At 45.4% G+C, this 27865-nt stretch overlaps 2 protein-coding genes and 1 long non-coding RNA gene across 43 annotated transcripts; 1 reads left to right on the top strand and 2 right to left on the bottom strand.

The window, feature by feature from the left end:
- Window positions 1-2643: 2643 nt before the first annotated feature.
- Window positions 2644-4079, bottom strand: LOC125709822 (platelet glycoprotein Ib alpha chain-like). 37 transcript variants are annotated; one of them, XM_048978735.1, is made up of 5 exons: window positions 3789-4048; window positions 3717-3740; window positions 3645-3668; window positions 3434-3572; window positions 2644-3362 (listed from the first exon to the last, which is right to left on the bottom strand). In XM_048978735.1, exons 1-5 carry the CDS (start codon window positions 4046-4048, stop codon window positions 2970-2972), a joined length of 840 nt encoding a protein of 279 aa, XP_048834692.1. In that variant the 3' UTR covers window positions 2644-2969. The 37 variants fall into 37 exon arrangements, with proteins under 37 accessions (XP_048834692.1, XP_048834710.1, XP_048834706.1 ...); XM_048978753.1 differs by having other exon boundaries at window positions 2644-3212; window positions 3285-3332; window positions 3405-3452; window positions 3549-3668; window positions 3717-4048; XM_048978749.1 differs by having other exon boundaries at window positions 2644-3212; window positions 3285-3332; window positions 3405-3452; window positions 3525-3668; window positions 3717-4048.
- Window positions 2644-27839, bottom strand: hibch (3-hydroxyisobutyryl-CoA hydrolase). 4 transcript variants are annotated; one of them, XM_048978716.1, is made up of 14 exons: window positions 27699-27839; window positions 27291-27333; window positions 26693-26824; window positions 26508-26592; window positions 26275-26355; window positions 25525-25577; window positions 19327-19405; window positions 14475-14620; window positions 13232-13318; window positions 12375-12433; window positions 9101-9182; window positions 4768-4887; window positions 4587-4620; window positions 2644-4252 (listed from the first exon to the last, which is right to left on the bottom strand). In XM_048978716.1, exons 1-14 carry the CDS (start codon window positions 27725-27727, stop codon window positions 4137-4139), a joined length of 1146 nt encoding a protein of 381 aa, XP_048834673.1. In that variant the 5' UTR covers window positions 27728-27839; the 3' UTR covers window positions 2644-4136. The 4 variants fall into 4 exon arrangements, with proteins under 4 accessions (XP_048834673.1, XP_048834671.1, XP_048834675.1 ...); XM_048978714.1 differs by having other exon boundaries at window positions 9101-9206; XM_048978718.1 differs by lacking the exon at window positions 13232-13318.
- Window positions 9570-10640, top strand: LOC125709824 (uncharacterized). Of its 2 annotated transcripts, none has more exons than XR_007382842.1 (3): window positions 9570-9629; window positions 9684-9755; window positions 10607-10640. It is a non-coding gene; the product is annotated as an uncharacterized LOC125709824 (long non-coding RNA). The 2 variants fall into 2 exon arrangements; XR_007382841.1 differs by having other exon boundaries at window positions 10571-10627.
- Window positions 27840-27865: the final 26 nt, after the last annotated feature.

Here is a 27865-nt window from a genome sequence, read left to right on the forward strand (position 1 = left end):
GGAGCCGATCCCAGAGGCTGGGGGCCAGCCCATCACAGGGCACACTCACACACCAGTCACTCGCACACCACTCACTCACACACGCATACCTACAGGCAATTTGGTAACTCCAATTAGCCTCAGCATGTATTTGGACAGTGGGGGGAGACCCCACAGAAGGAGCCACAAACCCTGGTCCTAGAGGTCTGAGACAAAAGTTGTAACCACTGTACCACTGTTCCATCCTCAGAGAAGGTATACAATATGCATGATATGTTTGGCCGGAGACAGAAGGACCAGCAGTCTGCCTGTCTGCTCAATTGTTGGGCCTTCTGTGCGTACTCTAGTGCCAACTTCCTATCCTAATGTTTTACCAGCATGGAGAGCACTGTTGGGTCTGAAGAAATCTGGGACTTAGTCTCGGTTCGTAAACTGAGAGCATAGTTGTTAAAACATTTGAGCTAAACAAATTATTGGGGGCTTCACGAGAGGAGATTGTGGGATCTGGGGTCAGAAGATGCCTGTTTGATTGTAGCTCTACTGATGCATAGGTCCCGTCAAGAACTGAAGAACATTTACATACACCCTCGTGTCAGGCTGCATGCGGTTGGTAGACTGAGGCAGCAAATGCATGTAATTACACCTAGGAGAAGCATGTCAATGGCCGTGTTGTGAGGAGTGAATTCTGTGGCAAAGTGCATATTCTTCGTTTTTTCATTATTCTGGTGACTGCAGTTGTAAGGCCAGATTTGTAAAACCAGGTTTACCTGCCCGATTAAATTCCTAGCAGTCGGCTGAGTGTGTAACCTCTTTTGCTGCCTTGAAATGGCTTACAGAGGAACACAGAGGGGGCCTGACCTCAAGGAAGGTGACCTGAAGTCAAAGTCGGGGAGGCTGCAGGGATTTTTATGGGGGGTGGGGGTTGTCTTTTACTACTCAGCATTCTAACACTGCTGTTTCAAAGTGGCGTTCTTATGGAAAAGGTTCACCTTGAACAGACCAGCAAATTATGGAAGGAATTCACTGGTCCATCAGTGGGTTGGGAGACGAGGTGGCAGATCTGAGGATCTGATTAAAGCAGCGAATTGACTCTGAGAGCCCAGCTGTTTGGGAAGAGGGCAGACCAGGGCACGCATGCAAATCCCCGAGCGAGTGGGACAAGGGCAGGAATAGAGGCTAGAGGCACTGAACTTGGCTTCCTTCGCTGTGGTGTGCTCGGCACGGACAGGAACCGAAGCCGACCCACGCCACAGAATTAAATTAACACTGAGAGAGGTGAGAGAGAGCTCCAGTAATCGTAATAATGTGATAACCAATCCATCAGCTGTATATTAAGAATGCACATCACGTAACTGTGCATTGTTAATGATCAATGTGTCTTTATTTAAATGTTAAAATAACATCTCTGAGATGGGAGATCAGCTTGGTTCCATAAACTTCAGCTTTCAGTAACTGTTTACTGTATCCGACAACGGCTCATTACACTAAACCTTCCCATATGGGTCTGTGAGAATGTGACTGTTTATGCAAGAGTAATGAACACCCATCTCGTTTGATTTGAGGGTGCTGGTATATTTTTTTATTATTTAGCAGGGATTTCCTGCAAGTAACAACTAGTGAGAGAGAATAAGAAAGGGGGTGTGAGGCTCTGTACCGGTGATCTGAAGATTACCGGTTCAAATCACGTGGCCAGCAGGGAGTCATATCTCTGTTGGCAACTTGAAAAAGGTCTTTAACCCCAAACTGCTCCTGCTAAGCTGTCTGCTCTCTGATGCTCACTTTTACGTTGCGTTGGACAAAAGTCTAAATAAATGTAATGGGGATAGAATACAATGATGTACTAAACGATGGTCACATGCATGACACATAGTGCCATTGTTAATGAATACATTAGAAAAACATGCGTCAAATAAGGGTTCTGCAGTGTAACAAACAAATGACTACAGCAAGTGATGTGATGGTATATTTTTTTTGTTTGTTTTCTGGTAATAATCACAGCCGCTGTTTAAGTCCCAGCCTGGCTTGTTAAACGTGTTTATCAAGGGCTCCTCTCTGAGCTCAATACTGATCACTTTAGGAAGCATCTCACTACTAACAAGGTGCAATATGAGCACATTAATAAGGATCTATTTTCAGGACCATAAGATGCAGCAAACGTGTAGCTCGACAAAGAAATTTCAGTGATTTATAGAGAAGGACCAGCGACCACCAGGGAATTTCCTCTGTTTATAAATCCAGTCGTTGCTTAAAAACACAGAGGGAAGGGTGTGAGTTTGTAAGCCATATTTTTCCATCTAGACCTGATCAATATTCGCAATATTCGCAGCTGTGCTCATTAAGCTGCCCTCGACTTTTTGGCTTCTCTGTGGCCATGTGACTCCGGGCCCAAAATAACTGGAACGACGGACGGACCTCATCCAGTCAGTTTAACGTAAACACGACCCCAGATGTGAGGACTTACTAAGTAGCAGCATTCCTCCTTGGCTTTTAAAAGGCTGTTCTTACACTCAGGACTGTATGTATACCAGCAGTTAACCACGTTCCCATTTTTTTAGCCTGGAAAATGTTCGGTGTTAATAGCAGGGTCCTTGACGCGTAGCAGACGCAGCAGACTGGCGGTAATGAGCACACAGATATCAAACAGGAACCACATGTGACACTCTGAAGGTTTTAGTGTTTATTTAGTCACGACTACACCGATCAATCACACACTTTCTGCAGATTCGTCTGTCTGCTTACTAACTGTAGCAAACAATGCAGAAACACACTGAGGAACAACCGCTAACATGTATATGGAAAAAGAACATCACCATCAATGGTAATACACTATGTTGGAACAACAGTGAACCCTCCCTGAACAGAGACATATATGTGTCATTTTAAAAAGCAAAGCAATCTATCCATCCCTCTTCCCACATGCTAAGCTGCTTAATATTGAACCAGGTGCCTGCTGCCCCAGATACATAGTTTTGGCATCTGCTCTGAACATTTTACATGCTACAGCAGCAGCAGAGGACGACCGAGGGGTGCGGGGCCAATGAGGCCATAAAGGGGCGGGTCAAGAGAACAGAAGGGGTGTGGCTGAGGAGGATTGTTGGGGCGTGGCCAGGGACGAGTGAAAGGGCGTGTTCAGGGATGAGTGAAAGGGCGCGGCCAGGGAGGTGTGACAGGGTGTGGCCAGTGAGGTGTGAAAGGGCATGGCCAGTGAGGTGTAAAGGGGCGTGGCCAGTGAGGTGTGAAGGGGCGTGGTCATTGAGTTGTAAAGGGTCGTGGCCCATCAGGTGTGAAAGGGCGTGGCCAGTGAGGTGTAAAAGGGCGTGGCCAGTGAGGTGTGAAGGGGCATGGCAAGTGAGGTGTAAAGGGGCATGGCCAGTGAGGTGTAAAAGGGCATGGCCAGTGAAGTGTGAAGGGGCGTGGCCAGGGAGGTGTGAAGGGGCGTGGCCAGGGAGGTGTGAAGGGGCATGGCCAGTGAGGTGTAAAGGGGCATGGCCAGTGAGGTGTAAAAGGGCGTGGCCAGTGAGGTGTGAAGGGGCATGGCAAGTGAGGTGTAAAGGGGCATGGCCAGTGAGGTGTGAAGGGGCGTGGCCAGTGAGGTGTGAAGGGGCATGGCAAGTGAGGTGTGAAGGGGCATGGCCAGTGAAGTGTGAAGGGGCGTGGCCAGGGAGGTGTGAAGGGGCGTGGCCAGTGAGGTGTGAAGGGGCGTGGTCATTGAGTTGTAAAGGGTCGTGGCCCATCAGGTGTGAAAGGGCGTGGCCAGTGAGGTGTAAAAGGGCGTGGCCAGTGAGGTGTGAAGGGGCATGGCAAGTGAGGTGTAAAGGGGCATGGCCAGTGAGGTGTAAAAGGGCGTGGCCAGTGAGGTGTGAAGGGGCATGGCCAGGGAGGTGTGAAGGGGCATGGCCAGTGAGGTGTAAAAGGGCGTGGCCAGTGAGGTGTAAAGGGGCATGGCCAGTGAAGTGTGAAAGGGCGTGGCCAGTGAGGTGTGAAGGGGCATGGCCAGTGAAGTGTGAAGGGGCGTGGCCAGGGAGGTGTGAAGGGGCGTGGCCAGTGAGGTGTGAAGGGGCGTGGTCATTGAGGAGTGAAAGTTTAAGGCCAATGAGGCCACGAAGGGGCTGGTCAAGATAAATGAAAGGGCAGCACCCCCTCTATAGCAAGCCTGCTCAGAGCCGGAGGTCATGTTCCCCGAGCGGCGCGAAGCAGCCTTCCAGGAACTGCTCCGTGACGCCCTCCAGTGAGGATGGCTGCCATCTGGGACTTTGGTCCCTGTCGACGAGCACTACAGGGCACAGGGGTAGCGGAAGTGGGTTGTGATGGACATGTGCATGCCTTGTATCACCAGGGTCACATTATGACAGGGTGATTGGTCATGGGGACACAACCAGTCGATCCAAAACACCCAAAACATAACCTTCTGCAGTCTTTCAAAAGGATCATTATTTTTTTAGCAGCTATTTATAAGGACAGTTCATCAGTCTCTTACTTTTCTAATGTCTCAACATGAGATTAGATTTTAATGGGTGAGTACTCAGATTATATTGCAGCTGAAGCCTTTAAGGGGGAATTTGTGCATCCAAACTTGTTAAAGTCAGTCGGAGAGCTACAAAGCTTACCAGCCCTTACTCCCTCGTAGAAGTCATTCCCTTTCTGGAAAGAAACACACACACAGACCTTTAATCCCTGTGACAGTTACACGGGTGAATATGTCCACATGTGCTAAATTTAAACAATGGGATGGAGGTGCCCGGGTAATTGTGCCCAGCGTGGTGACAGGAATGGCGTTGTGTCACCCACCATGCAGGACTGGCTCAGCCGGTACTCCATAACCAGCACCTCCTGCAGGCTCAGCGCGGCCCCTGTCTGCAGCTGCCGGAAGGTGATCTTCAGCGATGTCGGCGACATCTTGGACAGTGTCTGTGGGATTGGGAGATGTTATGGGCTGCGAGCATACCGGCGTTCCGGCTGTCCGGATTCCGCGTCACGTTAACAAGCATCCGGGACTGAAACAAAACGGGGAATTTCAAGATTTATTTGTCACAGCCGCAAACATAAAGTGAACCTCTGTGTAGCGAAATGCTTTTTCCTCTTGCTCTTCCCTCCTGGATTGTGCTCAAAAGGAAATACGCAACGCACGAAAAATATTATAAAAAGAGAAATAAATATAAATAAGGTTAAAATAACAATAATAATAACAAAAGAAATAAAATGATAAAATATAACAAAAAATAAAAATTCAATTATATCAGTGAGTGTATTTTATGTAGTTGCGTAAGACAGTTTTAGCAGGAAGATGTTAAATGAGAGTTGAGGAGTAGTGACTCCCATGAAAACAGAGAAACTGACTGAGCTAAACACAATACTTAAAGCTGCCTTCTATTGTCTGAATATGAGCTTGACACTCCTGTCACCCATACTTAAGTAATTAAATAAAGGTCTCGGCTTCACCTGCTCCACTGAGAACAGGTAGGAACCAGGAGGCGACTGAGCTTGATTTCAAAGCGAGTCTCATCTGCCCGGGTCCGGAGTGACCCCGGGAGACCCTCGGGAAGAACTGGTGCAGGGACATCTGGGCCTGTTTAGGCCTGGGGAAATGAGGCAGAAATGCCAATGGCTTGGAAAAGGTCGATTACAGCGCCGCAACAGGAATTACGAGAGCGGGAGGGCCGACCTCCCGAGTTTCCATTTCAGTTATGTTTTAGGTGACATTGTTGCTGTGTTTATATTGCACCTGCGGGATCCTGAGAAAAATCTGAATGGACTGAGCTGTAAAGTTGTGCGGCGAGAAAGAGAGCGAATGGGACCGTACCAAAGATGACAGCTTCCGATCTGGTGATGGAGGAAGCCACTGGAAGCAGAGAGGGAGGAGCGATCTGCCTGTAATCTACGGAAAGATGGGGCAGAGGCAGACCCCTAGAGCCGACAGCCCCACCTCTCAACGGGCAGAGTTTATGATGGTAATGTCTGCCTTTACACAAACTAGTGGGAGGGCAGGCAAGTGAGAAAACAACCAGGGCAAAAGCCAGTGCAGCATTATTAAAGAGTCACGTGACAGTTTCAGCAAATCAATATGCTTTCAGTTTGTCTTTCAAGTGGCCGGGTTGCTTGTGTGAGAGTATACAGGAACATCAGTGAATATGGGAACATTCGGAATAACAATGAATACCAATCCAGGCCGAATACAAGAAAAAATAAAAGAAGAGAAGGTTTCCCCATAAGAAGGTTCATAGCTTACAAAGCACCCATTCATTCAGGGAGATACAAATCATATCTGTCCTAAAAAACTACACACCCACTTTCTCAGGAAAAAATAAACAGTGATAAACCACACCAAGCCACCGTCTGGATAAGCAAAGTAATTGGAATTAGAGATATAAACACAGATACACACTATCATTATTAGCTCCAGTAATCCACAGGGACCGACCGAGCAGACCCATTACAACGTAATCAGCAGGGACCCTCCACTCCACACTGACCATGTTTATACATTCCTCATGTGGGCGTGTAACATAAGCACCTTTGAACGGGCAAATATTTGGAGAGACCCATCTCAGTGCTGAAATTCTCTCCTATTCTGAAGTTAAAGGCGGTGAATTAAGTTCAATAAAGTGTAATTCCAGGGGGAAAAACTCAAACTGTCATACTGGAAAAATCCCGCAGCACTCGAACACACCGGAGCTTAAGCAAAGCTGGTGAGGGTTTAACTGCGGTGCATCCCTGCCACGACAGCTGCCACAGCAACCAGCAGAAACAAATGACCTAACAAACAAACAATCAAACAAACAGATGAACGGGCAAACAAAATAAAGGAATAAACAAACAAATGAATGAACAAAGAAATGAGCGCACCCCCTCACCATTCCTCAGCGTGTCCCATTAAGCGGGAAGCGTCTGAATCATAGTCAGATATACAAAGTGGAGGCGAAGGCTCACAAAGGTGTGATTATGCCTGTAACGAGCAGGAGTTATTCACCGACAAATGAACCCATAGTTGGCAGAGTGATGTCACCGTTGAGCGACATCGGTAAGGTCCTTAACCCCCGCCTGCTCCACAGACCCTGGCTGACTCCGCTCCCTAATCCTTACTTGTAGGTCACTTTGGACCAAAGTGTCGGATAAATAAGTATAACATAATAATAATAATGGTAATAATATGTTAAGAACAACATTGCAGAACTTAGAAAAATCCCTGAGTCTATCCCAACAGAAGACAGATACCCTGAAATGTCCACTTCTGAGAATAAGGAACATTCTCCATTAAAGGCTGACTTTCGGTGAGGTAGTGTTGGGCAAATTAATCTTTCGTTTGTCTTTTATTTATTTTTCATTAATATTTATTAGAGTTTAAACACTTATACTTCAACAGATCGATTACCAAAGGGCCGTCCTCCTCTGAAGTGGAGATGATCTAATTAACCTTTGCCCAAAACAAACAAATTTCTTCAGATGACTCAAAGACACAAATGTGCCTGTTTTATTATATTTTTAATACGATGTGCTGTCTGTGTCATCTTTGTGATTGTGGCTCAGTTATGCTAGTTTGCTACACTAATGTATGCTCACTGAAACGGAAATTAACTCAAGTGAATTAATAAATGAATTTGGTATAGCTGAGCTCACTATTGTAGACATTCTTTTATCCTTTAAGAAGAAAACCATAATATAACCTTGAAATTGTTTTAAAGTGTCTAGTAAGTACAGAACGCTAATTTAATTTTACTGCACGTTATTCTTTTAGAGTATGAATTATGACCATTCCTCCAGGGACGCCTTGATACAGTATTTCAGGCTTTGCTCATGTAGTAGCCCACAATGTTGCAAATTGCCCAAAAACTACTGAAAATGTGGGATTTGACATGGATGTTAAGTATTGGGATCATGGGGAGAGACTAGAGTAGGAGGCTTAGTGATAAGATTAACTACAATCACCACTGTAGTCAAGCTATTGTTAATCGTCACAGTGATGCACTTGTCAAGCCATTGAAATTAAACTGGTTCAGTGTTTATACTTTGCTCTGCAACATACTCTACAGTCAACGAATGGCCATGAAAATGACATTCAATTACATATGCTATATTTGTATGTTATTTATTAAAACATTTGGGGGGGAAAACCTTAGTACTATGGCAACCGAGCAGCATCCAGTCTCAGCATGTCGGCTGACGCCTTTACGCCGGTGAAACCGGCGCTGAGATGCCGCAAGCCGACTGTCAAGTAGCACCACGCTACATGTGCAATTTAACAGCACGCTCTCCTTGGAAATCGCACCAGAAAGCGTGTCAAACATCTTGTTATTTCTGCTGCATTTTTATCTCATCATCTTGCATCCACAACAGCGCAGGAAAAAGGAACCGCAGACCTGTACCCCAGAGCTGGAGATGAGGACGGTCTGGCTAAAACAGGCAGCGGCACCCTCTGTGATCTTACACTTCAGTGGGAGAACACAGACCAGATCGCTGTCAATTCGCCCAATCAGACCCCAGTGTTCTTAAAACCACCATCAATTTGGACATAATTACATCTTTATCCACAGTCTGGTAACTGAGAAATCAATACTAAATCATTATTGTATGGATGGTTTTCAAGTCTCAAAGTCAGGACTTTAAACCTGAATCTAGATTCTCAGTGTCTACTGTATTCTTGTAGGCTTTCATAATGTAGTTTTTTGGCAGGTGCTTTTATGCAAAGCGACACACAGCTGAGAAAGCGGGGTCAGCCGGTCCCTGGGGGCAGTTGTGGGTTAAGGGCCTTGCTGAACAGCCAAATCACTCTCAGACCAGGGGATTTGAATCAGCGACATTCCCTTCACAGGCACAGTGCTCTAAACCGCTGAGCCACACATGATGCACATTTTTTCCTGGCTAAATGAAAACACAGTCATGACCCACATGGCCAAGCCCAACCCCTCTCAGCACTGACATACTGCCACCTCTGCTATGATTACAGGAGCCCGGCATTAGCTATGAGCGGGGCTTAGGCTCAGTCTGGGCAGAGGATATGAGGTCACTGGGGGCTCTCTGATTACCACAGCGGTTCATACCTTCTCAGTGGTGTGTGCGGGGGGAGGGGGTGTTGGACAGGAGCACACATTGCTATATGCCGTATTAAACAGACCCCGCCTCTCACCTCTGCCTGCTTCTGTGCAAATGTCGAGCCGTCCTGTCGCAGATTCTCCAGGATTCCCTCCATGCTGCTAGCCTCGAACAGCCTGAAAACGTGACCAGTGGTCCTCCTGTGAGGACAATACTTAAGGTGCACAGTATTCTCAGATGACAATTCAAATATGGACTGGGTATTAAAAACATGGCAAATTAAAAACATGGGAGAAGTCAAGGAGAGAATGGAGGTTTCTTCTGGCATGACAAAGGGGATAAGGAATGACTGACCCAGCATTTGGCCAGGGAACGGACTCAATCAGAATCAGAATCCCTATATTCGCCGAGTACAAAAACCACAAGGAATTTGTGTTGGTGTAGGTGGTGGCATGATGTACACAATTAACCATACAACGAAGACAAAAAACAACTACAATAAAAATAGAAATAGAAATGCAAATAATAAATAGAACAATATAATAAATATTTGTTGTAAATCAGGCCAATTGCTTTCGGAATTGCTTTCTTTCCTGAAGTCTGAGGTCCCCTTCCTGTCTGAGGTCCCCTTCCTGTCTGAGGTCCCCTTCCTGTCTGAAGTCCACTTCCTGTCTGAGGTCCCCTTCCTGTCTGAGGTCCTGTTCTTGCCTGAGCTCCCCTTCCTTTCTGAAGTCCACTTCCTGTCTGAGGTCCTGTTCTTGCCTGAGCTCCCCTTCCTTTCTGAAGTCCACTTCCTGTTTGAGGTCCCCTTCCTTTCTGAAGTCCACTTCCTGTCTGAGGTCCCCTTCCTTTCTGAAGTCCACTTCCTGTCTGAGGTCCCCTTCCTTTCTGAAGTCCACTTCCTGTCTGAGGTCCTGTTCTTGCCTGAGCTCCTCTTCCTTTCTGAAGTCCACTTCCTGTTTGAGGTCCCCTTCCTTTCTGAAGTCCACTTCCTGTTTGAGGTCCCCTTCCTTTCTGAAGTCCACTTCCTGTCTGAGGTCCCCTTCCTTTCTGAAGTCCACTTCCTGTCTGAGGTCCTGTTCTTGCCTGAGCTCCTCTTCCTTTCTGAAGTCCACTTCCTGTTTGAGGTCCCCTTCCTTTCTGAAGTCCACTTCCTGTTTGAGGTCCCCTTCCTTTCTGAAGTCCACTTCCTGTTTGAGGTCCCCTTCCTTTCTTTTTTTTTATGATTGTTTATTTTTAGTAAAGAACAGCCAGCGTACCTGGCTTACAAAACTATATACAGACCAGGGTTTGCCTTGGAGAAAAAAAAAAAATATATATATATATGTGTATTACATAAACAAGTAAGGTCCCCTTCCTTCCTGAAGTCCACTTCCTGTCTGAGGTCCCCTTCCTGTCTGAGGTCCTGTTCTTGCCTGAGCTCCCCTTCCTTTCTGAAGTCCACTTCCTGTCTGAGATCCCCTTCCTTTCTGAAGTCCACTTCCTGTCTGAGATCCCCTTCCTTCCTGAAGTCCACTTCCTTTCTGAGGTCCCCTTCCTTTCTGAAGTCCACTTCCTGTCTGAGGTCCCCTTCCTTCCTGAAGTCCACTTCCTGTCTGAGGTCGCCTTCCTTCCTGAAGTCCACTTCCTGTCTGAGGTCCCCTTTCCTTTCTGAAGCTCATCACAGCCCAGGTGGTCACCCTTCATATGCAAATTCACTCAGAGCACCGATATGTAGGACCTTCCTGAAGAGGCCATAAGTGGTATGAATGGTGGTAAGAAAATGTCCCTATTTGATAATTTAGCTGCCTTTCACTGCCCAGTGCAGGAATCAGTTTGCTGCTCATTTTGCTGAAATTAATATATACATACTGGTGAGAAACTGAGAGTGGACTTCTTACTCCTGCCTGTATACAGAACCAAGGCTGCTAACAGTCTGCAGTGGATATTCAGGCTTCTCATGACGGATCAGCCTAACACCGTAATTCAGAATTCTGGATGTCAAGTAATGTCAACATATAGATCACAAGAATTACAGTGTATATATACACATGCACACACTATGTATAACTGCAGCACTAATATAAACACTGGCCCTTTGAAATACTGTACTCAGGATTGTATCTTACAGACATTCTCTAATACATCTTTAGATATTTTCAAACACCTTTTAAACATTTCAGACTAAGTGTTCAGGACAGAGAAACAAAATTTTTTAATTTGATTAATTTTGATATTTAGTAGCAATTAAATACTGTTAGATGTAATAAAATAATAATATATAAAATAATAATAAATAAAAACAGTTCAGAATCTATGTTACCCTGAGGCTGCCTAAACGTAGCAAAACTGTGAAGTGATAACCTTCAGGAGATAACCTTCAGGAGATAACCAATCGGTTATCTCCTGAAGGTTTATTTAAAATAAAAATGTGTATGTCCAGTTTTAGTAGATTCGTCTTACTGACATTCTCTGGCTCTGAAGAGATTTGAGTTTTGAAAGATGCGTGTGTGAGATCCTGATTGCGATTGGCCTGAAGCTGTGCATGGGGTAAGTCCCTTGTGAGGAGCCATGAGCTTTGTTAAATGATTAATTCTCCTCCAGCTCAGCGGCAGCGCAGCCGGGGACTGGCGTCTTGATCCCAGCAGCGGGATCAATTCTATCGTCGTCGGCAGGGAGAGCGCGGGAGACGCAGTGGGGCGGAGCTGCCCGCGGCCCGTCGGTGTCTATTAGAGGAGGCAGGATGGGGGTGCTGTCGAGCACGCTTACAGTGTGAGGCCGGAGGGCCTGGTGCACAAGCTGCGGTGATGCTACACCACTGCTGCCACGCCCATCTCGTTACAGGACATCTCTATGGACGCCCGTGTCTGTGTGCTGCCTCTTCTCCCGACCATGACCTTCAGTGCACTCAGCCTGCTGGTAACATCTCCAGAATTAAACAAAGCAAAAGGAATGCTGGCTTGACAGAGGCTGCTGCAAGCGGGGGGACTGAGGGGGTTTAACAGGGATTTGCAAGGAAAGGTGGAGGGGTGTGTAGCTGGCGAGTCCAGATTCATTTCTAGGAAATGAGCATCTGTCAGTTCCCGCTGTGAGCAGGTCTGTCCGGGGACCCGAGCCTCACTCATTCCTCGCATGCGCACAAAGAAATGATCAATCGGCGATTTGCCTCTACAACTTTGGGACTCGGTCCGAAATCGAGATTCAGCTTCCCTCGCATCTCTCTCCCCATACTCTCCCTGCACTGTCCGGGAGGATAAAACAAGCCCAGAGTCCAATCAATAGGGGCCTGCAGCCTCTCAAATTCTGCTGATTAACCAGGTGCCCCTGGCTGTCGGACACGGTGGGACCATGAGGCGAGGACAAGGGGTTCCAGAAGGGGGCACATTTACCTGTTGATGGCATCCAAGTGCTGAGTCAGGGAGAAAGGCTTGTCTCGGTCCAGACTGCTCTGTGGAGACATGGCAGGGACCCTCAGCACAAACGTAGCCCAAAGGCCACCACCCACGTGCATAAAAAACTACTCTCCGCTACGGCCAACTGGAACAGAGTGCTAGCATATGGCTGCTCTTACCAAAGCTGACCTCCTGACTTCTGCAACAGAGCTTGCTTTCTGTCGAAGCAGGTGAGCTGCAGGTAGGGCAATACCATCCCCCCACCCCTACTGTTATTAGTGATGACTGATGATAGCCGAGGCTAGTGTGCATCATTAAACCCCAACGGCATCTCCCTGCTACACAAAAATTCCACAGACCCTGCCTTCTGGCCTGACAGTTGCCCTGAACGCTCACTACTTGTCTGAGTCCAGGACGGGAGACAGGCTGACCATGAATACTGTTCCAATGCTGTTCATCCGCGGCCTTGATGTGGCCCACTGGGGGTGGCATGTGGCCAATAAGGACAAAGAGCAACCCCTGCGTGTTTTTTTGAATGTCAGGTCATCCAGGTACCCATCCGACCTTTGACAAAGATCTGCACACTGGCGCCTCCTGTCTCTGCACTGAAATTTACGGGCTGCTAATGGTCAGCCATGGCTAGAGCCTAGGGTAGGGGTGGGGAGGGTGCCATAAAAGCTGTATGATAAAACGCAGAGCATAAAGATAAGCTGCAGCCCTTTTACCATGCATGTCTATTGGCTGCACACTGAACACAAGACCTTTTACCCAATAAGATGTAATGGTTAAAGGCTCAGGGAACGTCAAGGAGAAAAGCTTTCGCTTTTCAGGCCAGGGGCAGCATGGAGGCCTACCTGCTTCTGATAAGTGTCCAACATTGAACCAACGGCGTCCAAGGTTGGAGACTTCAGGTTCACAAGGTCTTTCTCCAGAGCTGCAAGCTATGGTATGAAAGTCAGACGTTATTCATCTTGTAATGTCAGTTTCTATCATAGTGGTCCACAGCTGCAACCCGATACTGGATAAATGGTTGGGAGATGGATGGATGGACGGATGAACTTCCTTAACTGAAGACCTAATATATTTCTTAAAATTATTGTGAAATATAATCCATAATATATAAATTAATTGTGTTAATAAATACATTTCCTTTCCTTTAAATCCCGTCGCACCTGCCAGAATAATTCAAGGGCACAGCCAATCATAGTAACAAACAGGGCCGTGTATGAGGCATAACCTCCTCCTCTATGACGTCAGTGGCCTAGATTTCCTCTAGGAAACAAAGAGCTTGAAATCAAGCACGTGATCAGAGCCCCTGCACTCAGGGGGAGCATCTGTTGTGGACCTGAGCCACTGCCAAACTGGACTATATAAAGTCAGCCTGTGATTATACACGCATCTTCATTATATGCAGATCATCCTAATAAGTTTCCTGGTATCTGACAGTTACGTCCATGCTGATTGGTTGGTTTATCCAGAATTTTACAACGAATGCAGACAGAGGCAACAACTGCCCCCATGTCAGAGAGTGAAGGGGACACCGTACAGGTCTCCCAAGCCAAAAATCCAGGGTTCTCCAGTTTCACGGCCACCTTAAGAAGGAGTTCTTGGTTCATCCTGTGAGGTCTACAGTGGACTACAGTGCCAAGTTCCCTCTCTTACAGCAAGGTGCCTCCCCCCATTGTGGGCTGAAATGCAGAAGCCGCTGAGTTGCATCAGTTTCTGGCACCTTCTGTCCTGGCCTGGTTTGCACAAAGATGCAGCACTGGAGACTGAACGCCATCTAAGATCTACATTTTCAAGGACTCATTCTCTGGCTGACTCCCGGGACAAGCTGGCCCTTGGCCGGCTGTTTGACTTGTGACGGTGGGTGGGACCAGACCCACGTGAACCAGCTGACCCTGAAAGCTGTGGACGCTATGGTGGCAGAGGGCGACTGGCGACACCGGAGTCCGGGGACAGGTAGTGTTGCCAGGCACCTGCAGACACGCTCGTCCATGGGGCCGGCGATGCGCTGAGTCAGCCGTGTTCTCTCTGCTGCTGGCACACGCAAGCATGCGCTCCTGCTCCCCGCCCCCGTCTCTGCGCTGCCCCTACCTTCTGGGACTCCACGAAATGCGTGGCCACGCCTGCCCTCTGCACATCCCGCCCTTTGAGGCGAAAGCCAGTGAGCGCCAGGAAGAGGCCCAGCTTGCCCTGCAGCCTGGGCAGGAAGTAGCCACCGCCGACATCAGGAAACAGGCCTGCAGAGAGAAGGAGAGAGAGTGCCTGGTCATCGACAGGGTCACATGACCAAAACACCTCCTCAGGAACCAATTGCGAGGTAAGGAGTTTGCGTTGAATGAAATGGTCTCACGAGGGGGAACGTTGAACTAACTATGTCACATGACCGGCCAAGTGAAGACGGTGGTTAGTTATGTTTCATGAGAAATTGCGGTGCTCTGGCTTTACAGGATAGAGTGGCACAGACCAAACTAAGAGAGTACAAACAAACGCCCCCGGATACATGGCGGGATGCGCCATAATGCCCTTTTAAAGGGGTGTCCTTCATTAGGCCCACGGCAAGGTGTCATGGCGGGGTTTTAAAACACTGAAGATTAAAAAAGGTACAAGTTCAGAGAGGAGCAGAAGGAATATTTTGATAACATTCGATGCAAACCGGCATCAAAATCATTTACAAAACCCAAATGTCAGCCATTCATGTTTTAAATTTAAATCTCCTCGTTGTAACCATAGGAAAGGGGATTTTCACTGATTCAGCTCATCTCTCTTCTCTGACCATCTGGTAAAGAAGCACTGACTGATCCTTCAGAAAATTCAAGCATCTTTGATGGGGATTTCATTTAAAATGCCTCACAAACATCACAATATGGAAGGTACCACGGCCATTTTCCGGTTTGGAGGTAGCGTTTATGATTCTTGGGAGAATATACATTTTAGTGACAGTTTCAGACGCATACAGAGTGGAACAGATACAGCATTTAGCTAAATTTATAATCACCACCAAACTCTCTCACTTAGTAACAAGCTTTTTATGCATTGTACCCAAGGTTTATATAAAGGTCCATGAATGTAGGTCTCAGGCTAATGTATTAATGTTTGGAGCAGAAGAGTGGATTTTTATTAACTTGGACACTCCCTGGTTATATATGTCATAAAACACTTCCCTTTGACCGCTATAAAGGGTTTGTATTGATAAGACCAACTGGCTTGAATTAAGCAAGATCAGAAAGCTATAGTGTGACATATTATGATTATGTTTTTCTCCAGATTCAATGGTTTAACAAAGCAACTAGCTATGTGTGTCCCCTGGGCAGCAGACGGGGGTTTAGCACTTCAAAATGTTCATACAAAATGAGATGGACCTGACAGCTGTACTTAAAAATAAACAAACAGGAAAATGATGGAAAAACACTGATCATGAATGAGGACACACTGCACTGTGGGACTTTAAAAGGCTGGAAGATGACCAGCGCTACGCCAGCAGCATGCCAAGCTATGCGGGTCTGTTAAGAGACACAATGTCTGGGTAAAAGCCTTTATACAGCTCTGGAAAAAATTAAGAGACTCCTCTATATTTAAAAAAAAAACCCTGCATGTTTAAATCTGGGTTTAATCCTGGTTCTGCTGGCAGAAGACTGCACTGCGCAGCAGGCTGATTGCAGGTTCAAAGTTTCTAAGACAGCAGTACACGAGAACAAGGTGAAGCAGGAGACACTGGGAATGAGCAGAAAGCAGCCAGGTAAAGTGCGGAAGTGACTTTCTAACGCCAGAGATGACTGTTAATATATCCGTTTCTCATGAATCATAGGATGACTTCAAGTGACCTTCAAAAACAATGGAAAGCATTGAGTGCAAGTGTGAAGTGCACTGCTAGGACAGTTCGTATCAGGCCCGTGATGTCCTGTAAAGCAAGGAAGAAGCCCTTCATCAATGAGAAGCAGGGAAGAGCCAGGCTGCAGTTTGCAGAAAAATATATATTATTCACAGACACATACCCATAAATTGAGGAGTGAGTGAAACAAAATATTGTGCTGTGGTTTCTTAATTTTTTCCAGAGCTGTATGTCATTTATGTTAGTAATATTCAGAAATGTTTAAACAGATATTATTTGCGACATTCTTCCAAATTAATTCACCTTAAAACCTCTTTCATGTTTTACTACATACTGTATGAGCCACCAGGGGGCGACTCTCCCAAGACAGCTCCTAATGAAGCATGGCCTATGAAACCCAGACTACACGTGGCAGGGGTTAAAGCTTGTGACCCCAATTCCACACTCAAATGATACTCTCATAAATGCAGATTGTGACCACAGATCAACCCACAGGATTAATTCAGCAGTATGTGGTTTGATAGGCAAAAAAAAATCTCTTAATCCACGTGTCAAGGGCGGTCCAGGTCAGTGAGGGAAGCCTTCCAGCTAAACAGATGGATCTGATGGGTCTTCTTTACTACATCTTAAAACCTAAGACTTGATGAATCCGCTTTACTCAGCACACCAGCAATCTCTAGCACCATCCATCCACTTGCCTGCATGGGGCTCCACCTCCTTTTCTTTTAAAGAGTACCGGTATATATTACCTTCACGGCACTGATCATATTGGAAGCATATCTGGAAGCTTAAGTCCCATCTGCACAATGCACAGTCAACTTAATAAATGGCTTCAAGTGGAGCATGTTTCATGCTGACCTTTAGTTTAGTTCGCTGTTGCTTCGGTTAAGTAGCATCAGTTAAGCCTGGATGAAGGACCACTACTAGCTTAGACCAACTAGTTCCGGATGGAAAAGTAAATTAATTCAAGAAGGATAAGAAAGACTTTCAAGCCCTTTGACACATTTTTCCTCTACAAAGACAAGGACTTTTGACTTGTTGAGGATCAACACAGATGCAAAGTGCAAGATGGGAAACTAGGAAGATAGTTCACTTGTGCCCTTCCTCGTGTTGTGCTTCTGTGGGCCTCTGTGCTGGAAACTACCCAGCTGCCAAGCTAAGCCCTTCTTGGGCAGAACCAGAGCCAAAGCTGGCAGGGGGCTCTGAAGGCCAATCATTGGTGTCACGCTGAGGATACAGGGAGGACTGCTATTCCTGGATGGTGTGAAGGATGCTGTCACCAACCCCATCTTTCCTGGGCTGATGAGCCTCTAAGAGGGGGCTGACAGCACAGTGGGATTTAATTCATGTTAATATCGGGTAAATGACACAGAAATAAGCAAACTCAAAAGTGAACTTGAATGGGTCTCGCTAAGCACAATCTTAAGCACACGTTTGTACTTTTTTATGTTGGATAACACAAGGATAGTTTTTCATGTGAATGGATGATTTGTGCAAAAGCACAGTAGGTCATTCTAAAAGCACAATGAAGCTTTAAGAAATTACTTGCTGAAGCCCCAAGCTACAGCCCCTACCCTAATAACAAAAGCATTAGCATTAATAGCACACAATAATGAAAAGCTACCGCCAATCTACATTAGCAGTGATAGCACACCAATAACAAAAAGCTACCGCCATGCTACATTAGCAGTGATAGCACACCAATAACAAAAAGCTACCGCCATGCTACATTAGCAGTGATAGCACACCAATAACAAAAAGCTACCGCCATGCTACATTAGCAGTGATAGCACACCAATAACAAAAAGCTACCGCCAAGCTACATTAGCAGTGATAGCACACCAATAACAAAAAGCTACCGCCATGCTACATTAGCAGTGATAGCACACCAATAACAAAAAGCTACCGCCATGCTACATTAGCAGTGATAGCACACCAATAACAAAAAGCTACCGCCATGCTACATTAGCAATGATAGCACACCAATAACAAAAAGCTACCGCCATGCTACATTAGCAATGATAGCACACCAGTAACAAAAAGTACCTCTATGCTAGATTAGCAATGACAGCAGACCAAAAACAAAAGCTACTTCTGCGCTATAATTCCACATTAGCCCAATGCATCTGTATCACGTGTGATATACTCTAAATAAAATGACATTTACAAACTTTGAGTTTTAATTAATGAACTTTTTTCCAATATATATATATATGGAGGTAGATTGAATATAAATAAACATAAACGATGCAAAATATCTCCTGTGTATATAATAATATGGCTTTATTATGGAAGCACTTTTGCACCATGAAGCTACGTTCTCCCTGCACACAGGATGTCTCAGTAACACAGGCAACAGACCGAAGGTGAATCATGACGTTATGAGAGCAGACAGGAAGTGAGTACAGGCCCGATGGGCGTAAAGGACGTGCAGCTCAGCTGGACGGCTCCCAGCCTCCAGGTCAGCCGCTGCCGGCACGTAGTGAGCATTCCGTCCCGAGATTCCCGCCGCGCCCCTGGAACTCCTTCCAAATGGATGGCGTTTCGCCGCCCGCAACACGCCTCTCTGATGTGCTTCCCTGCCGCTGGATGCGCTAACGTAAGTAACTGTGGCCCCCGGTTCCACATTAATCAAGAACAAGCGTGTGTTTTGGCTCCCACCCCCTCGGGTGCTCGCTGGAAGGCAGAGGTGCTACTCTGGGTTGGTTGGGAAGCACAGGATCACACATCAGATACCCCGTTTACCTGTGAACAAACATTCAGCTGAACTGAACTGGATTTATTTTTATTCTAAGGCTGGTGACTGCAGGCTCACAGCTGCAAGCAGACGTTTGCTGAGACAGTGATGACCCTCAGAATGACTGAGGTTGGCTAGAACTTTCAGTTAAGCTCTGAGTAAACACTTTTTTCATGCCAAGTCTTCACATTAGCACCAATTTTTAATAAGTGATACATGCAAACAAAAAGGCGTATGCAGGAACTGCCCCTGCCATATTAACTGCTAATGTCAGAACTTGTGCCAAAATGACATGGTCACCTGATCATATAAGACAAAAGCTTTTTTTTTGTGGGTCACTAGCTGTGAGTCAGTGGGACAGTGTCGACTTTGCTTACCGATAGCGGTTTCCGGCATGGCGAACAGAGTCTTTTCTGTGGCCACCCGAAAGCATCCGTGGACGGAGAGGCCAACGCCCTGCAGCAGGAACATGCCATCAGTGTCAATCAATGGGCTGCATGGGGCCATATAGCCTTCTCACCCTCACCACTGGGTACGATTACGCCTCCCAAAGACACCAGAGAGGGTCACCCCTATGATTATGTATCACTCATCATGCTCGCCCTTGGGTATAACAGATACTGAACTTATTTATCAATCCGGTAATGCTTTTACATTAGCAGGGCTTCAAAATACAATGTAAACAACAGATATACATATTTGTTGACAGAAATGAATTTTGCTTTTTTCTTGTATTTATAGTAAAAATATATATATAAATCACAGGAGAAAAGACGTTTAAGGATTGTACTGGTACTAGTCCCATTGCTTGGGATGCTGTCCTGTTGCAGGTATAAGTAGGAACAGACCAAATTAAAACCAAGGATACTGAACAAGGGTTCTCGGCCCTTCCTAAGACACAAGTATTAGCCACAGAACAACTGGTGAAACATGTTCTCTGCAGAGCCAAAACTTCCCTCAGTAACACAGGGTTAACTTCATACACAGGGAAGTATCACAGAGGAGTTTGAGACTTCTTGTAAGTTGATGCTGCCGAGCAGAGCCTTCCACAAAGGCCCAGTCCAGTGTAGTGGGGAGTTAAATGTAACTGAATTATAGTACCAGGGAAACATCAGCGAAACGCGTAAAGCAAACGACAAAGAGGCCAATAAATAAGGAGAACATGAAGGTCACCCTCGATGGAAAGCCACTGCAATGAAGGAAGAAAAAAACCTGCTAGGGAGAGGTTTGTGGGGAGAAACTCCATTCCTGAAGGACAGTGCATGAATAATACCTTTGCAGTTGAGCCAGGCATATAGGACACATGCTAAAGATTAATCTCTGCTTTTCAAGCAGGGATGCAAGAACGGATCACGGATGGAACGACTTAATTAAGACGAGTGACATCAGACACTTTAGGTTCCAGCCTGCTGAAAAATGGTAAGGAAGGTCAGAGGTTGCCGGGGCAATTTCCAAGCTGGGATGCGAGAAGACCTGAGTATGGATCCATTGTTAGCATTATAAAACATCTATACTACTGTCACATAAAACCAACGCTTTACATTAACAGCAGCTTTATAATGCATTCATTATGCATTCAGAGAACATTCATAAGAAGCATTGATGTAACATACCTTGACAGGTAAGGTATATTCATTTATGATTATACAATTAACATGTTTATTATTAATTTGTTTCGCAGCTGTTAAAGTATGTTAGGATGTTAAGGTATACTTACATGCTGCTTGTGATTGTTCTATGAATGTATTATGAAGATGTACTGCATATTCTATGAATGCATTATAAAGACATTATGAAGGAGTTAATGTAAAGCGCTACCAACCAATGATTATGTGTATAAATGTAAAGGTCAATGTACTTCATAAAAAGGATGTTTTTCCCTTGTAATGAGGAACAAAGATTTCCTGCCATGACGCTTCTCTGTTTCCCTGACCGGCTCTGGTATCAGGGTTAAGTGGCAGGCTCAAAACTCTGTTCAGTCCTTTGTGGCCCTGAGAGTGTACTCTGAGGTCACTTTGGGGATATCCCACAGCATCATTTTCAAACACGGATAAGGGATAATACTGTATGACAGACATGAGTGTCAACTGGACCCACTCTTAAACAGTGGGGTGACAGACATATTTCAGTTCTGAGCTTCAATTTACATAACAATATAAGAAGAAAATACATTACTTCTTGGAGGGTAGTACAGTGAAGGCCCAACCAAAGCCAGCAAAGGGTTATAGGATACTTCAAGAGATCTTTGCTTGATCTTTCTTTGGCTTTAACACTACATTACAAAGACCTAGCAGGAGAGAGAGGAGAAACATATGCTCACTTTGTCTTCAGTCACCATGAAGAGAAGAAGGGTGGAGAAGATGTGTGTACACTGAAGAACTGAATACCAGATTCAGCAGGATGTCAGACATGTGCCAAGCACAGCGGTTTACTTAACAGTCACTGTTTAATCCACGGAGAAGTTCCTTAGTCTAATTTAGGGAAACATTTTAACGAGTTCCAATAACAATCTGGTTAAAGCTATGAAAACTCCGCAAGATATTTAGTAACCTGTAAAGATTTTACTGCATGGAAAATTAGATGCCTGAAGCGTGAGCTTGTCTAAAACAGAATATTGGACACCGTGACATGCCAAGGAAACGTCCGAGAAACGCAAGCGGAAAAGGGAATTCCTGGCTGAGGGATGAAGGATATTTATCGGAAAGTAAAGGACTGGCCATATCTCACTGCCCATTCGTTATCGCTGGAGTTATATAAGGAAAACAGTGGGGAGCACAGCTGTGTGTTTGTAAATCACTAACATTAAGGTATGATAATCACTGGAAATACACGTGTACATTTATAATAAGCGGTGGAGATACAATGCCTTGGAGACCTGAAGGGGAAAAATTTTGCAACAGAAAAACACAATTATGTCAAGAAATAAGTAAACCCTTAATTTTACCAGATGACTTGTCACCACTTATTTTTAAACTAGCTGTTCGGTTTGGGAAGCTGCATCTCAAAACAGAGCAGAGTGTAACTTCACCAAGTTACTTACAGCTTTAGCTTTGACCTTGGCTCCCTGCTCTCTTGCCTGATAACCGCAGAACACTGATAACCTTGTTATTAATGGGGGGGAATGTCCTTCATGTCATCGTCTCCCAAAGATATTCATCACCATAGAATGGCTGCGTTGAAGTTGCCTGATCCTCATATGTCCTGTGGGTTGTATCAGGGGTGATGTTTGGCTCTGCTGTATCTGTAATCGGAAGGTCACTGGTTCAAATCCCAGGGCTGGTGGGTGATTCTACCGTAGTACCTATCACGCAAGGCCATTATCCCCAATCTACTCTAGGGACCGTCTGACCCAGCCGTCTCCATTTTATTCCGTATTAAATGCATCTGAATCTTTCCCATACAATCTTTCCCTGCTTCTCCACCCTGTCCATCGTCTCTGATCATCTGGAACCCCGATGTGACTCCTGAAGCATGCAGATGCCAAGCATGCTTACGAGACCCTTGCATGAAATGATCTCCCTGAGAAGGCGAATGCCAGGGGCCGGGAGCTGGGTGAGAATTCCTGAAGAGTGTTAGCATCTATTCCACCAAAAGCAGACCAGCCCCGCATTTATGCTAACTGCGCTACAAGTCACATTCATCTCACAGCCAGCACGATAAATGTAGCATCTGGCTTCGGGAAGATCTTCCAAATTATCAACAGTCGAATGTGGATTGTGGTCCCAATGTTTCCTCAGATGCTTCCTGTGAAGTGCTCTGGAACAATCGTGCCATCACTGACTTCCCTTAAAACAAGGATCTTAGGAGATGTTACTAACCTTCTACACGTCTATGTCATAAGCTTCCTCATTAATCACTGATTGCTATCTCAAATGGGCAACGGGTGATTTTGTGGTTAAGGAAATTACATTCAAAACCCAAATGGAGCTGAAATACCATTTAGATGCATCTTTTAATCATCCCCTGCCATTTCGAAATGCATATCAAATATCAAGCAAGACGTGTAAGCTCTCTTTAGCAGAGATCGAAAGTAAATTCATCTGAAACAAATTCCAGATACATACGTTTAAGTCAGATCAATCTTCAGATGGTTTTAATGTTTTTACAGGTAACTGGAAATGATTCACAGTCAACTCTTAAAAAAATCAGCTAAATATTAAGCCTGAATCGCCTCCATAAATATCAAGCTTTAAATGGGAAGGCCTGTATTTTTAAGCCACAAGTGCATTTCGATTAAAGAGTCCATCAGACTGAAACAAATTGAAGGAGATTTATTTGAGGCTCTGTAATCTAAGGGAAATGTGAGGCTGCAGCCAAAATGTGTTGAAGTACCAGTAACGGCTCTGCTACCCTCACAGCTTCTGTCTTTGAATGGTGATTGATGAATTTTTCCCATGCAGGTCTACCCATTTTTCCAGCACCGGAAAAAAACGAACCTTACGATAAAATTCATGTATAAGTGTGTGTGTGTGTGTGGGGGGGGGAGGGGGGCAGTAGCTCTCTAATTCGCACCAAATACATTTATTTAGCAGATGCTTTTATCCAAAGTGATGTGCAATTGAGAAGGTGGGGTCAGCCTGTCCCCAGAGCAACGGTTGGTTGAAGGACTCCTGGTTGAAGGCTTAAGGGTCTAACAGTGACATCATTCTGCTGACCCTGGGATTTGAACTGGTGACCTTCTCACCACAGGCACAGCATCCTGACCCACTGAACCATACACCACCCCTCATACAGATTCATCCTTACCAGTGATGGAAACATTGTATGGAGTGGTGGTCACCAAGACATGAATAATTAAGCGATAATTAAGGTTTAGAGGATCTAGGAATCAGTCCCCCCCCCACCATAACCTGAACTGGCACAGGAAGTCAATACCTGGCAGCCAGAGTTACATTTAAGCACTGGGGGTGGGGCTCACCATACTCTCCCTGTGGCAGAACACCCTCGTCTTGAACCCTTGTTTAGCAAACAAGTCAGTAGTAATTATCTTCTCCCATGAATTATGTATAAACCCGGCATTAAGCAAAGCACTGCTCGGCTTGCACGCTTATCATCTGAAGGACGGGGCTAGCGGCCAGGCTCACGACGAGGGCCTCAGCTTAAGAAAGACAGAGGGAAAGGGTGAGAAAGACACAGGACTGCAGGGAGAAAGACACGGAAGAAGCCCACAGGACGTGTGAGGATCAGGCCGCGCGCAGACCAAGGGGAAACCACACCCCACAAAGGCTCTCTCCCAAGAAGTATCACAGACCGGCAAAGTTAAGCAAGAAGTCGTCAGCCTAGCCAGCTCGTCAGCAAACGACATTCCCGCTTCAGCAGACTCGGGCGGGCACACGGGGCTCTGACGTAAGAGACATCGCATGGGCCCAGCTCTCTATTATCCAGGAATGTTATCCACAGCAGGTGTGATAACAGCTTCCAAAGTCCAATCAGCTTTAGCGAGACGCCGGGGACATGGTGTCAGGTGGGTCGGCACCAGGACATGTCACGCATCACACGGGCTGGCCTGGACCAGCATTCAGGGGGATCTTCTCAGGCTACCTCTTCCATGGGCATCCCACCCCAACTCGCACGCATCACTGCAGATGGACAGAAGGCCCGATGACCATGGACGACACAGCCCAGGCGCTGAGCTACCCGCCCATCCCACATTTATCGGCCACGTCCTGCGCTGTTTTACTGTATATTGTAACACCTGATAGCGCCACAAATGATCATGTGATATTTTCTTGTCAAAGAGCATGATTAAAATGATTAATGACTGACAGAATTGCAGTGACACTACAGTACACTCACTGTTTTACACTCTATCACCAACACTCATTTATTACTCGTTTTGTGATTTCATGCCTTGTGTCATTTGTGTTATTTATTGATTTGTGTGATTTATTGTCCATATGATTTGTCTGTGTTATCCTTATTGTCTGTGGCTGCTATACACTGAAATTCTTAAGTGTACTATTAACTGATGACAGTTTGCAGGAAAAATTTAAGTATCTTTTCATGTGAAGTCGATGTAATAATAAACTTGATACTTGAGAACTGTTACCTTAAAAACATGCAAAATAATTCTATATATGAGAGTTTCCCTTTATCTGACCGGCCCTGGCAAATGACAACAAAAGCTTTTTTTTTTTAAAAAAAAAAAAAAAAAAAAAAAACAGTGATGTCAGCATGTTTTGCTCATGTCACTGTATCAACTAACCAATAAAAAACCATCTTGGATATTAATTCACAAATGGAACGGAAGCTGACAACGCAAAGCTCAATGCTGCCATCTATGGGATATCTGGAAAAATGCAATAAATAAAGTGTATAAACGTGGACTTATAAGGCCTCAGACATACCTAGCGGTTGAATCAGTCCGTTACAGCATTAGACCTACAACTTAACACCCAGCATAACCCAAAACCTGACTGGACTATTCCAGCTCAAAAACTAATAGCAGGAAACCACTGTTTTATGGCATCAATGGCAAAAAGTTGAAAATTCATAATAAAAAGGCATCAACATTTGAACTTACCATTCAAAATTAACGTTCCAGAAAGGATTATGTAAAGTGCAAAGATACTTACACCCCCCATTGTTATCCCATCAATCAAGGCAACATATGGTTTCTGGTATGTTCCTTCAAAGGGAAAAAATATGTATCAATTCAAAATAAATGATGAGTTCTTACCAACATCAAATCGCAGACTTTAAAGTTACATCTGAGCCAGTACAGCCCTACTCCTGAAAAGCCCCCTTCTGGCAGGGCTTATAAACTGCCTTAAATCAGTGATTCTCCACCCGGTCCTCAGGGCCCACCAGGCGGTCCATGCTCCCAGCTTCCGGTAGGGAACAAAAGTGTGGACTGTCTGACAGAGAGCTGAGCGAGAGCAAAAATTATAACCGATTTTGAAAAATTTATTCAAGTAATTCGGACTGCCACACAAAACTAGCTACACCGAGATTTCTACAACAACTCAAGTTAAACGCAAATCATTTTCAGTCCATTTCAGCAAGTCATACATGAGCTGGTTGATGTTCTATTGCTACTGAGAAACGGGGCAGGAAGGGTAAGGCGTGCAGCTTCTGCTGTGTGTGTGTAAGATGGTTTTCCTCCACCCAAGGTCTTGCTAGGGAGCTGGGAGGGAGCACAAATGTGGACCATCTGGGGGTCCCCGAGGACTGGGTCGGGATACATAGAGCTAAGGATACATGGGAACAGTGTGGATGAGAGGATCCAACCACAAGCAGTATAAAGTGAAATGGAACACCACCCCCCCGAGACCCAGTAGGATAAGCGATTTGGAAAATGGATGGATGGATGGAACATCACCCACCGATTGTGTTGTTTAATATGTATTCCTCGCGGAAGAAGTCCTGGGCAAGGCTGTCTCCAGATCTGCCTGCTTCAGTGACGGCTGGGGGTGGGGGTGGGGGTGGGAACACACAATCAGCTCACTTTTTTACACTGAGAACAACATCTATCAGGACACAAAAATGTATAAAAAAGAAGCATACAGGACCTATACTGATAAGCCAACACCACTTGTCTTGATAGACAAAATTTTACCTCTGATGTCTCCACCAGCACAAAAGGCTTTTTCACCAGCCCCTTTAATAACCACGAGGTCGGTTTCCGGGTCCTTCTCCCAATTCTGTGAAAAAACAAACCAGAAAAGCTCGGTCACAAAGGCAGATAAGACAGACAGCTGATCAGAGGATGAACCTGCTGGACCAGAGGGTCTCCTGGCTCACCTTCAGCTGTGGGTATATGTGCCTGATCATGGACAGGTTGAGGGCATTCAGAGCCTTGGGCCTGTTCAGGGTTATCACGCTGGCGGAGCCGACTCGCTCGAAGAGGACATCGGATCCGGCCTGACTGGACATCTGTGATGATCATGGGGACAGCATGAGCCAATGAGGAACCATTTACACCACAGCTAGACATTGACAGTTTTCATCGCTCATAAAATAAACCAGGAGATGACAGCCATTTGAAGTTTAATGTCACAGGAGACAAAGGTAATTACCCAGCTATCATATTACTGAAATCTATTCAAGTATGACAGTGACACTGAATGCTGCAAACGGCACAAAAGCTTCTTCCAACCACTTCAATATTCTTCTATGAGAAACATAGTTAGCATGACTGAATTACTTTCCTTTACACATGGCTGTACTATCAACTACTACGTTGACGGCTAAACACATTCACACCTTGTTACAACCCCAGTCCCAAAAATCATATTAAAGTAATACAAACGAGAGCCCAAGCTTCGTCTGAAAACGTAAAGAGAAGCAAACTGCATTTGAACCAGTATCGGCATCCGCTTTCTGTTGGAAGGGATCTTACCAGATGATGATGTAACGTTCGCAATCTGAAGACTGATCTTAATCTACAAAAGAGTTGTCAATAAATAAAAATAACCGAACAACAGACATGAAATACTGGATGTCATTATAAAATAATGAATAATATATAAATAAGAAAGCGCTTTAAGTGAAATGCACACATATCCACTTAACGTCATACCAAATGGACATGCATGATGTGCATCGCGAAATCTCAGACGCGATGTTTCAACACATGCAGAAGCACTGTACATGCAGAAATAGAGTTGACATAACTAATTTTGCATGCTGCCACCCTGAGCAGCTGAAATGCATAACAGTATTTTAAAAGAATCACTCTGCTTACGACGTGACACGTAGGTCATTCTTAAGTACCGATAGTAGAGCTTCACTGGTACTACACACCTACCTGCTACACTTCAGTATCATTACTGACATTGTGACGGTACTTCGGTTTTATTTAGCGATTTGTTTATTTAGTACTGAACTTCCATTTGAACAGCACCAGAACACTGTACTGCCGGCCGCTCACAGTACGTCAGGGGGCGTGTATGAGCGTCATTACGCACACGTGTT

Source organism: Brienomyrus brachyistius, chromosome 16 (assembly GCF_023856365.1).
Source record: "Brienomyrus brachyistius isolate T26 chromosome 16, BBRACH_0.4, whole genome shotgun sequence".
NCBI classification, from domain to species: domain Eukaryota; kingdom Metazoa; phylum Chordata; class Actinopteri; order Osteoglossiformes; family Mormyridae; genus Brienomyrus; species Brienomyrus brachyistius.